This window comes from Hippocampus bargibanti, linkage group LG01 (genome assembly GCF_051943395.1).
Source record: "Hippocampus bargibanti isolate YZ-2025 linkage group LG01, ASM5194339v1, whole genome shotgun sequence".
In the NCBI taxonomy this organism is placed as follows: Eukaryota; Metazoa; Chordata; class Actinopteri; order Syngnathiformes; family Syngnathidae; genus Hippocampus; species Hippocampus bargibanti.
The window spans coordinates 21058742-21070538 of NC_142734.1; the positions used below are offsets into that span (position 1 = coordinate 21058742).

The window sequence follows — 11797 nt, forward strand, 5'->3', positions numbered from 1 at the left end:
TGGGTGCAACACGAGGTTGTCAGACCAAACAAGTACAGCAAAATACATTGATGTGATGGAGGGACTGCTACAATGTGTCTTTTTTTCGGTCAGGGGCGTTCCTTTAGTGACATCACATACGGACTCGTCACCAACTCAAAAACAAGACTTCCTGAATATTCAGCGCGAGTCTTAAAACGTCCGTACGTGACGTCACAAAAGGACCACCCCTGACCGTAAAAAAAGACGCATTGTAGCGGTCCTTCCATCACGTCAATGTATTTTGCTGTACTTGTTTGGTCTGGGGACCTCGTGTTGCACCCAAAATCCACCAGAGAGCGTCGAAGCGCCATATAAGGAATTTATCAGCCTGTGGAAACGGAGGTGGCCACAGGAAGTCACCATTTTGTGCCTCTTTTTTTGGGTGAGAGATTTCCCCCCAATGTTGCCTCAAAATGGCACAAATAAATTCTTTAATCGATTGCAAGCATGTATGCTTTCCTCTTCAGAACTATTTGAATCATATTCATAACTGGATGTGTAACAAGAAAGCATATTCTCAGAATCTGAAGCCATTGCTTTGATTCACTAGCAATGCAAGACGTCTTGGCGTGACGTCACGAACTGGGGGTGTAACTTTCTGAAAATGCCCAATTCGCAGCTCAATTTTTTGCAGATTTTGGACACTTCAAGTCACTTTTTATTGGTGTTTTGCATTTGAATAAAAATATCATACTGCGTGTTTTGGGTATTTTAGATGCTATAGAACGTTTTTCTGATGTCAGTTAGGAAACAAAAAAGTGACGTCGGTTGTCCTTTAAGGGAAGGTAACATGTTTTATCGACAAGACAACTCAGTGTGCTTCACAAAAGCAAAAGCACAACACCTAAAAACATTTACAAAAATAATAGCTAATGCCATTCAAAACCAAAGTGAAGGGGGCGGGACTGAAAATGCCTAATTTGCAGCTCAATTTTTTTGCCGATTTTGGACACTTTAAGTCAAAGTCAGCTTTATTGTCAAATATGCTAATATGTATGACATACAGCACAGATGAAATTACTGTCCTCTCGGACCCAGCATGCAAGGCACTTATTACTAATTACTTTAACAAACATAATAAACATGAAAACGCCAATTTGCCGGGAGAGGGGAGCCGCTGCGTGTTCACGCGCCGCCATCTTGGGCACAACAAAAATAACAAATATGACAACACAAAGACACAGAGTCATTCATTCTTCAGGACTTGCTGTAGCCTCTTTGTGATGACATGAAGCAGTTCTAGTTGAAAGAGGAGAGGATCAAAGCATCCATGTCAGCAGTGGATCAGGGACGTCATGGTGGAATTTGTACGTCTACTACAAGCTAAATGTTGAAAGCAAACACGAAGCTGTAGCATCCATTGACGAAAATACATTGTCTCACATCTCCTGTCCCACATAAATCCGCTTCAATTCCAAGCCGCGACAGTTCCACATACGCATCCGCGCTCTGCGCTGACGCTGCTTTCTTCTTATCGCGGGCTCCTCAAGCCATGCATCCATCCAACCGCAGACTGTCCAACAGCACTGACTTTTCCGCTGAACAAAGCGGGGCTGTGAAGACGCTGCCCATTACAGGCGCAAAAAAGCACAATGGCTCCAGAGCTGTCCAGCGATGGCAGTCAAATGGCTCCAACATTCCTCCCATTCAAAAACAGTACTGGCATATTCATGCTGCCGAAAGGCGCAACCGCTCAGCACAGTCTCCTCCTTGATGATTGTCGTGGCCAAAAATGCTGAAAAACAATCTGTATCCGTTCCACGTGACGCACAACAACATAAAGTGACAAAAGAAAACACAATAACAAGACAAAAACAGCAAAAAAAGCAAGGCTCGTGAGAGCACCTGCTGATGGCTGCCTACTCAGGCGCCATCTTGGAAAAAAAAAATCATTTTTATTGGTGTTTTGCATTTGACTAAAAATATCATACTGCGTGTTTTGGGTATTTTAGATGCTATAAAACTTTTTCTGATGTCAGTTAAAAAACAAAAAAGTGACGTCGGTTGTCCTTTAAGGGAGGACAAAGTGATGATGATAGGTATAATATATGTATATGTACATAATAACAAAAAACTTATATTATTAACCTCCATACTGTGGGGCACTGGGACCACATTTTATCATAAACATAAACTGTTCCATATAAATCCAACTTCATTTTAATTGGTGAAAAATGCAATGGCTTTCACGTTATTTTAATGGCTTCATAAACAGTAAAACATTTTAAATGTTGAAATTAGATTCAGGCATATTGAAAAGTATATAATTGAGTCTGTTTATAACCGGTAAATTTATAGCACATTTTAATAAATCACTATGACAATTTGGACAACTTATTTTAATACCTGAAAGTTGAGCATCCACATGATTCGAAGAAAGCAGAATTTACTGTAAGTGCGCACATTAGTTCTGACTGTTTTTATGGTTTGATAAAATAAATCCTATCAAATCTAAGCAGCATTCTAGTGCAGATATCATGCTGAAAGGAACAATGCAATATGATTGTGCCCTTTTCTCCAAATTTACAAAACCATCCTAGCATCTTCTTTTAATTTAATTTTATGTAAATATTTCCCGGCTGTGATTTGCAGCAGTGACAGCCTGTCACTCATCGTCTGGGGTTTTGTTTCCAGTCTGCTTGATTTGTATTTTTATTTTCAAAGCATTAGAATGAAAACAATGGTGTAAAACCAAAGCAAACCTCAAACTCTGCTTACGGGCAACTAACATGGATTCATTATGCATTCAACACCTGTGAGTGTTCAAACTGTTTCCATACTTATACCAAAAACATTAGAACTTGCTGTGGAGCAACTGTTGCTTCATGGTTGGTGTGACATGAATTCACAATAACTCCAGATGTTTATTCTGTTCCGCACATAGAAAAAGGCCTCAGACCTTAGTTTACTAGCAGAACAAAGGAACACGACTTGAAATTGTTTACCACTTGAAAAACAAACACCTAACTTGCAAATCATGAGCTGATATAATGTTTATTATAACATTGATCTAGTTAAATCAGGTCATTCCAGTGCAGCGGTTCATATGCTGGACTTGAATTTGAATGAATGACACTTGCAATGCAAAAATGCAGTATGTGCCCACCTCGAAGGCTGTCTAAACTTACTTTCCCCTCAACAAAATTAGCAGACAGCCATTTACTAGTGACAAAAGTGAGTATACCCAGAGGTTAAAATGTCTAAAGAAAAATTACATAAAACGGTGGTAGAATATATTTACACAAATACAAAGTGCTTATGTTAATGAGAAGCTATGTTTGGTTGTATGATTGACATACAACCAATTCAGGGTGTCGTCTGCTTTTCGGAAGCATACAATAGGCTTCATTCCTGCGCGACCCTCAACAGTGTAAACAATGTAGAAAATGGACGGTCAGAGATGATGACGTCCATCGAGAAATGATTCAAGAATAAGAAGGTAACAGGTGAAGGAGATTGCCAGAGGGCTTTAAGTGACATTGAAGAGCTGCACATTCCAAATGATTAAGTTTGTTTGGCACAAGAATAACCGTATCACCGAAACAACGCGATACCCAAGGTGAAGGTCAGAATCACTGTGATCGCATACAATGTGATCAATATTAGAGTGAATACGTTTTTGGCTCAAACATTCCTCAAGTTGGATAAATCCTATTTTAGAAATAACTCCAGCATGATTTGTGTTGGTTTCGCCGCTGTCTCAAAACCAATTTCACAGGCCTGTTCACTTTTTGAATCCACTGTATGTTATGACAAATGATAATAAGGCACATTTTAGAGCAAATTAAGTGACCTGCAACCGAATGTTGAATGTCTGATAGGAAAATCAAATGAGATTTGAAAACAAATGTGCAAAGGAATGGAGGAAGGCCATCTTTCTGTACTGCAGTCCTTCCTCCACTCCTCCAGTCCGACTATAATACTGAAGGTGCGCTCATGTCCCTCCGCACAAGCAGAATGAACTCGACACGTTGCTCTTTAGGGAGACCTCTGCCATTGAAGGTAAGAGTTTTTGTTTGTGAAATATGAATGTCAATGTCAAAACAATAGTTTTGACATTGTTGCTATGGTTGCTGTGCATTCAGTGAAATCAAGCTTTATTTTTGCTGCTGTTATACCTTGGAATCTAAATGGACAATATAGGGTTAAAATAAAGAGTTCTTTTTTATTATTTTGTTTAAACCCAAAAAACTCAAAGCCCAAAACTTTGCCCTGAAATCCAACATTTGCTTTTTACATGGAATAGATGTGATTGAATTCTGTTTGGATCCAGAATCTTGACCAAATATAGACGATGGCCAAATAATTTACATACTTATCTAAAAGTCACAATGTTATTTATACTTGTGCAAAGGTCTAAGACCGTGCAAACAATCTGAGGAATCTATTGACATCTGCTCATTTCGTTCACATCCTACTTGAATAGATTGTTAAACTCACTGGCACTTTGCATATGTACATAAAATCCTGATCCACATACAATATTACGCTACCCTATGGATGTGTTGGGTAACTTGCATTTCATAGTGATTTGATTTGTAGTGTTTTTCATTAAATAAAAAAATACTCTTACTCTTTGAGATGCTGTTTAAAATTCAATGTTATGACTCACACCAAAAGCTCAAATAAAGTGTTTGAGATGAAATCTCATTCAAGCAACATCCTACACAGAGAAAACGGAATGTACGTCATTTCGCCACGTTTTTCCTTTGTTGTCCTCAGGTGTTGTGCATGTTCTGCTCGACCATGTGCCTGCTCAGCGGGCCTCTTTGCTGTGAGGGAGCCAAGCTTCGTTGCGGCTCAGAACTCCTCAATGACCTCCTGTTTGTGTGTGGTGATCGTGGGTTTTACTTAGGTATGTGCAGCTTCTTGAGTTCTGTTGCTTAGTTGATTTTTCATCCTTTCCAGGGGTATGTTTTGAAATGGTGCAGTTTTACTCATGCTGACCGAATGTATTTTGTATTTACATCAACTGTAAACAAAACCACTCATCTTTTTGATTCAAGCCGACAAACATTTGACAAAAAAGTGCTCCTTGGACATAATTCCTTTTTATTTTTTGCGACATAGGACAGCGATGTCAATTTCTTTTCCACATATTGTGTTCATGATTCCAATTTTAAAAATGATAACACGATGATAGAGCATTCAGTGATTGTTTACTTGGCAGGTGTCACCTATATGCATGGTCAGAAAGTGACATGGCACACATGCATTGTCATTCCCGAGTACATATTTATCCATACCAAATATTAAAATGAAGACTAATTCATTTCACATTTGCACAACGAAAGTCACCCGTGGGCCCTTTCACCCAATTACCTTTCTCCTCTTCTGACCGAGGCTGCGGTCTCCGTCTGGTATCAAAGTGGTGGCAATATTTCAAAATGGGAGCAAACCCACCGGTGCACCGTGCCACATCGTGTGATAGCATTATTGTTGTAGCACTTGCTATCTGAGAGGATCTTTGTTTTCAGGGAAAGGTACAGGAGGGAAAAGAGAGAGAGAGAAAGAGAACAGTGCTGACTGACACTAACACTGCCTGGATGGCAGTATTACGATTATGGAGCCCATTTTAAATAGTACCGATGTTGTGATTTAGTTGCTAAAGAGTCAACATTGTACCACCATTGTGAATCAATATAACAATATAACCTCATAATACCCATTTTATTGCTTCTTACTTGATTTAGGGCCCGGGGGCCAAATCTAGCCCCCCATATCATTTTATTCGGCCCGCGAAAGCAAAACAAGCATGTCAAGTGCAATGATGCTTGCTAAAGTCCAAACCAAAATTTCAAATTGTCGTATGTAAAACACTATAACAGTCATTATTCTGACTTCAGATTTGAACACTTGTTATTCATTCATATGTTGTGCATTCTGTATGTAATATATGGGGAGATGAAACATTGTAATGGTTTCCCCAAATTCATAACGGCCCCTGAGAGTCAACTGTAACTACAATGTGGCCGTGGCAAAAAATATGTTCCACACCCCTGATTTAGAGTAATCTTATTTTGCTTGTCATTGTCTCATTCAGTGTATTGAATTACTATAAAAAAGTAAAATGTGCATCTTAGTCACCGAGCACAGTCCAGAACATTTACAGCCAAAATTTTGAAAACAGACCCTAACGGATTGTGTTTGTCTTATGACAGGCAAAGGTACGTGGTCTGGTTATGGTTCTCGACCCAGAGGGAAGGGGATTGTGGACAAATGCTGCCGCTCAAATGGCTGTGACCTGCATCATTTGGAGCTGTATTGTGCTAAGGCAAAGAAGCAACAGCCGACTACAGCATGGCCAACTACAAGTAGTCAAGGCCGTACCACGCAACAAACGAAAGTGGTAAGAACAGCATTTACTGACAATAAAAGCATGCGTTTTGTTTAACGAGTGAGGAAATGTGCATCAGTACATCAACCTCGCGATTCACACCTCTTGCCCAACATAATTTGTGGTAGGCTCCAGCTCATCCGTGATCCCCTTGAGTGCCATCAATGACGAATTAATTTGATATCAATAGTCATCCATTAATGCCCATGCGAAGTGAAGTTAATTTACACTGAACTACTATGGGGAGCGATTTCTTTCCTGGTTTTTAATCAGAATGTTGGTATGCCTCAGCTGTTGAATAAGGTGATACGTTTTGTAAATGTAATTTACTCAACAGCTAAACTAATTTATTGAAGCACTTCACATTTAAGCGACAATGTAGCAAAGAAAATGAAGATCAGAATCAGAATACCTTTATTCGTCCCACAATGGGGAAATTTGCAGTCCACAGCAGCAATTGAAAAGGGATGGGGGTGGGGTGAAAGGATAGAAAACAAGATATTCTAAGATGATTGTTTCCATTCACTGATCATAAACGTCTTACTAAATAGGTGAGCAAAACATGTCTTAATTATGTCAGTCTGTTAAAATGATCATGTCGAAGGAAAATAATCATTTACCAGATAATAGAATGTAAATAAAAGCATGCGCTTAATAATGCATGAATCATAACAAGTTCGTGCCAACCCATCAAATCAGTTCAGGTCATACAAAGGCCCAAGGTCATCTGATGCAGAAAAGACGATGGTTTCCAAGTCCTTGAAACGCTTTATTGTTCCTTATCGTTGTCTTGCAGGCCTATCAGTTCCAAGTGGTTTTTCAGAAAAGACTTTTACAGCACCTGGGGCCAACCGACAGTCCAGAGCGAGAGACTTATAGGAGAAAAATAAAAGCCTCATCACGCAGGAAGACGACCCGACAGCATACGATATCAAGGGAAGACCCGTTGATGACCACAACAAGGACAGGCATCCTTTTAACCGGCTGAGCTCTTGGGATGATGTTCTGTCACCATTTAAGTGAGTCTATCCAATGGAGTCTCCTTCTAGAACTGCCCTGACTCTCACCATAGGGTGGTTTATATCATGTAATCATTTTGTATTTTGGGAAAATGCTGCTGTTCATTTCATATTGTATATTTCAGTTAAGTATAACCTGCATCACTGATGCAGTAAATCACACGGGTGACTTCAAAGCTGCATGTTCAGGTTGCTTTACGATGAAAGATGTTTCGCTCATTCGGAATGGAAACTTTCCATGGGGATTAATCAGAATTTGGGGGAATTTAGTTTCAAACATTGAGGCTGTCTTCAAATAGGGAACATAATTATTGGAAGTGAAATTATATAATTTAACTCATTCACTGCCAGATGTGCGTCCACTGCAGAATGTGTCCACTGCAGTTCCAGGGATTTTGTCATCCTCACTCAAATTGCAGGACCCACAGAATATTGTGTTTTAAATTGTATGGGTCTGGAGTTATATGAGCTTGATATGTACAAAAAGCAAATACTGCCCCCTTGTGGAAAAAACATTGCCAGGGGTCTGACCAACGTTTTATCGGCACCCCCGGCAAGATAAACCAAAATGCAAACAAATTTGGGAATGGTGCTCCACGCCACATTTCAACTCCCGAATAAATTTGTGAATGGCAGCGACCTAGTTAATCCTGACAAAAAGCTCCCAATCAGCTGTAAAATAGATTTCAAAATTCTTGGTTGATTTTGGTTTATAAATCACTGAATGATGTGTGTCCTGAATACACTAAAGAAATACGAATTGAGCATGAATTTAGTCGGAGTATGAGATCTGGGACTCACGTAAGTGGAGGCCATGTATCAAACAGTGACGTGCGGTGAGGTTCATGGCTGGTGAGGCACTGACGTCATCATAGTCAGATTTACAAACATATGAATTCTACAGAGTAGTTTATTCACCATTTGATTGGCAACAGTTAACGTATTTTGTTTAAAATTTCATGTCAGCATTCTTTATATATACAAACTGTAGCATAGAAAAAAATAATTAAAAAAAAAACGTTTTTATCGTGTTACCTTTAGTCCATGCGCCGCTCCTTCTGAAGAAAGGCATCGATAACTCCTTTGTAGAAGCCCTCCTTATCTTTCTTCAGTTTTAAAAGTCTCTCTGTCTCAACGGAGATCACTGCCAGTGAAGAAAGTCGTCCTTGATCAGTCCTGTTCCGACTGTATATTTTCAGTGCTGAGAATGACAATCTCGTCTACTTCTACAGCAACAAATGGGGCTGCACCGATCTCCTTTTTAATGTCATTTCTAATGACATCACCAACTGCTTCAATTAAATCGTTCTGTATTCTGTTTCACAGGCTAGAAAATATAGTGGATGTCCCAAAATGCTAGCCTGTCATCTTTCTGAGCGAAAGCATGTAATAGTTCAACATAGTTGCCACGATGAGCAGAGCCCTTACTTTCATCATTTCCACGAAATGCCAGCTGTTGTTTGGCAAGGAAGCAGGTGGCATTGATGAGATCTTTTAAAATCTCCCGGTTCTCTTTTACCTTAGCATTGTGGATGCTGATGTTGAGTCTTCGCTCATGTTTGATGAGGCTCCGTTGTAAAATTTTCAGGTCGCAATATCCCATTTGAGTCCAGACATTGTCACAAGTTGAGAACAGAAGGCAGGAAAAGCAGAAAAGGCGGTTTCTTGCTGGACATCCACACAGCCAGCCTTTTCGTGTGTACCAGTCCGCCTGAAAAGAGCGAGTATTGTGTCCCGTTGTCTGAAGCAAACCTTTTAGCTCCGGTGTTGGTCTTCCTTTAATTATTACCTCCTGCTTCGATTGAAAGTCCAGTTTAGAAAATTCTTTAAATTTAGATATGTAATCCTCCATTCTGAAAGTGTCTAAGCAATTATTTGCTAACTGTTTACTGTAGCTTTCTGTCTCTAATTCTATTATTCTGCAGACGTGGAGTAAGAAGTATCTCTGGAATCACAAGCGCCCCCTGCCTGTCATGAGGCGGGAGAACTGTTTGCCTCACCTACGCACAGCGTTTTGATAAAAATAAAACAAAATAAACACTGTAGTACAGTGTTTATAATGTACAATGACTCTACATTATATACACCAGCTAAACTGTAGAAATTTAGTTCATATACTAAACGTGTTTGAACGCTTTAATAGCGATATGCAGAAGGACAGCAATACGGTCTCACTGCAGAGCAAGCCAGCACAGTAAGCATAGTGATTGCGCAATCCATGGTGAGGATCAGCCGGCTGGTGCCTCACTGCTCGTCTCTACTTAGTATTTGAACGGTAAATGTGAAAATTCAGCGATTTTGAAAAAAATCCTAAAACGGTGAAGTTAAATGGACAAGAACTTTAAAGTACAAATCACTAAATACATATAACCGTTTAATTTATTTTTTCATTTGATATTTCCATGACAGCTTTCCATGATGACAGGTGAGGCACTGCCTCCCCTGCCTCCACTGACTGCACGTCACTGGTATCAAACCATATACGGTGAAGGGGCACTCAGCTGTTATGCTGCATGCAAGTGGACTAAAATGCCAACCAAAATTAAGTCAAGATCAACTGTAAATTCTTTTCAATCCAAATTTGTAACTAAACCCCCATACGCCCATTGAATTTTTGCCCATTGAATCAAAATTCAATTTAAAGTACAGTATATTTGAATGGTACTTTTCATTTCTATACCATGCTTTTAAATGTCTTTAAATCTTAAACATGTTTAATTTTTTTCAATTCAAATCCCTGTAGCGAAAGTCAAGAAGCTACCTTTGTTCCCTTCACTTTGGTTTTGAATGGCTTTAGCTATTATTTTTGTAAATGTTTTTAGGTGTTGTGCTTTTGCTTTTGTGAAGCACACTGAGTTGTCTTGTCGATAAAACATGTTACCTTCCCTTAAAGGACAACCGACGTCACTTTTTTGTTTCCTGACTGACATCAGAAAAACGTTCTATAGCATCTAAAATACCCAAAACACGCAGTATGATATTTTTATTCAAATGCAAAACACCAATAAAAAGTGACTTGAAGTGTCCAAAATCTGCAAAAAATTGAGCTGCGAATTGGGCATTTTCAGAAAGTTACGCCCCCAGTTCGTGACGTCACGCCAAGATGTCTTGCATTGCTGGAGAATCAAAACAATGGTTTCAGATTCGGAGAATATGCTTTCTTGTGATACTCCAGTTATGAATATGATTCAAATAGTTCGGAAGACGAAAGCATACATGTTTGCAATCGATTAAAGAATTGATTCCGTGTCATTTTGAGGCATCTGGACCTCTTGTAGACGTGACAGTGTATTGCGTTTCCACAGGCTGATAAATTCCTTATATGGAGCTTGGACACCCTCTTCTGGCGCAACACGAGGTTTTCAGATCAAATAAGCATTGACGTGATGGAAGGACTGCTGCAATGTGACCTTTTTTTTCGGTTAGGGGCCTTTCCAGCAGCTCATGTATTTTGTTTTTCTACTTTCATTCCTTTCATCACTTTGCTGCTGTGAAATGTAAATTTCTCAACTGAGAGACTAATAAAGGCAAATCCAATCCAATCCTTCAGTGACGTCACCAACTCAAAAACAAGACTTCCGGAATATTCAGCACGAGTCTTAAAACGTAAAATATAGCTATATGCTGTGGAAACTTTGTAAAATACGCTCAGTAGAAGTAATTTGAAGCCATTTTACAAATTATGGACACAACTTGTCCAGAGACGTCGGTTGTCCTTCAAAGCCAGTTTTTAAAATGACATTAGTTACTCGTTTAGTAAGTTTACCATTTTTCTACATTCCCTCATGACCATCGTTCCCAATTTTCAGATTTGCCCATTTCAAATTCCCATGGAAATGTAAGAACTTTTCAAAAAATGTTTTGCTCCCTCTCCCAATTTGTGGAGCCTGATTGATGGGATACTTTAACTGTTTTCTATCCATTTTCTCACTACTAATCTCACACTCTCACACTTGTTTTTTTTGCTTTAAACTCTGTCATCTCCCTTTCGTGTGTGTGTGTGTGTGTTTTCTCACTCTCTCTCTATCTGTCTGTGTCTTTAATGTCTAACCCCCTCCTCCCCCCACTGCTGGGTTCTTGACCAATCACATGGCTTTAACCGAAGACGCCATTTTGTTTTTGGGAGAACGGCCTCACTCTCTGTCTGTAACCCCATGCCGCACTGCTACGTTCTTGACCAATCACGTGGCTTTAACCAAAGACTGGAGGCAGGGAATAGAGGACAAAAACAGTGGCCACCATTTTCTTGTTAGGAGAATGGGCTCATTTGTGAACGACACATCACTCATTGTGGCAGCTCCGTGTGTATCCCGAAAAATAGTTTGTATGCCAAGGTAAAATTTGCAGAAATGTAACATTCCTAAACCAAAAAGTGCGTAAGCCAAGGGGTTCGTAAACCGAGGTCTCACTGTATTTATTC

General features: G+C 39.5%; 1 protein-coding gene across 1 annotated transcript; it reads left to right on the forward strand.

Moving 5' to 3' along the window:
- Positions 1-673: 673 nt before the first annotated feature.
- Positions 674-9249, forward strand: igf3 (insulin-like growth factor 3). The gene is made up of 4 exons (XM_089003342.1): positions 674-4023; positions 4744-4876; positions 6183-6370; positions 7155-9249. Exons 1-4 carry the CDS (start codon positions 3958-3960, stop codon positions 7344-7346), a joined length of 579 nt encoding a protein of 192 aa, XP_088859468.1. The 5' UTR covers positions 674-3957; the 3' UTR covers positions 7347-9249.
- The last annotated feature ends 2548 nt before the right edge of the window (positions 9250-11797 follow it).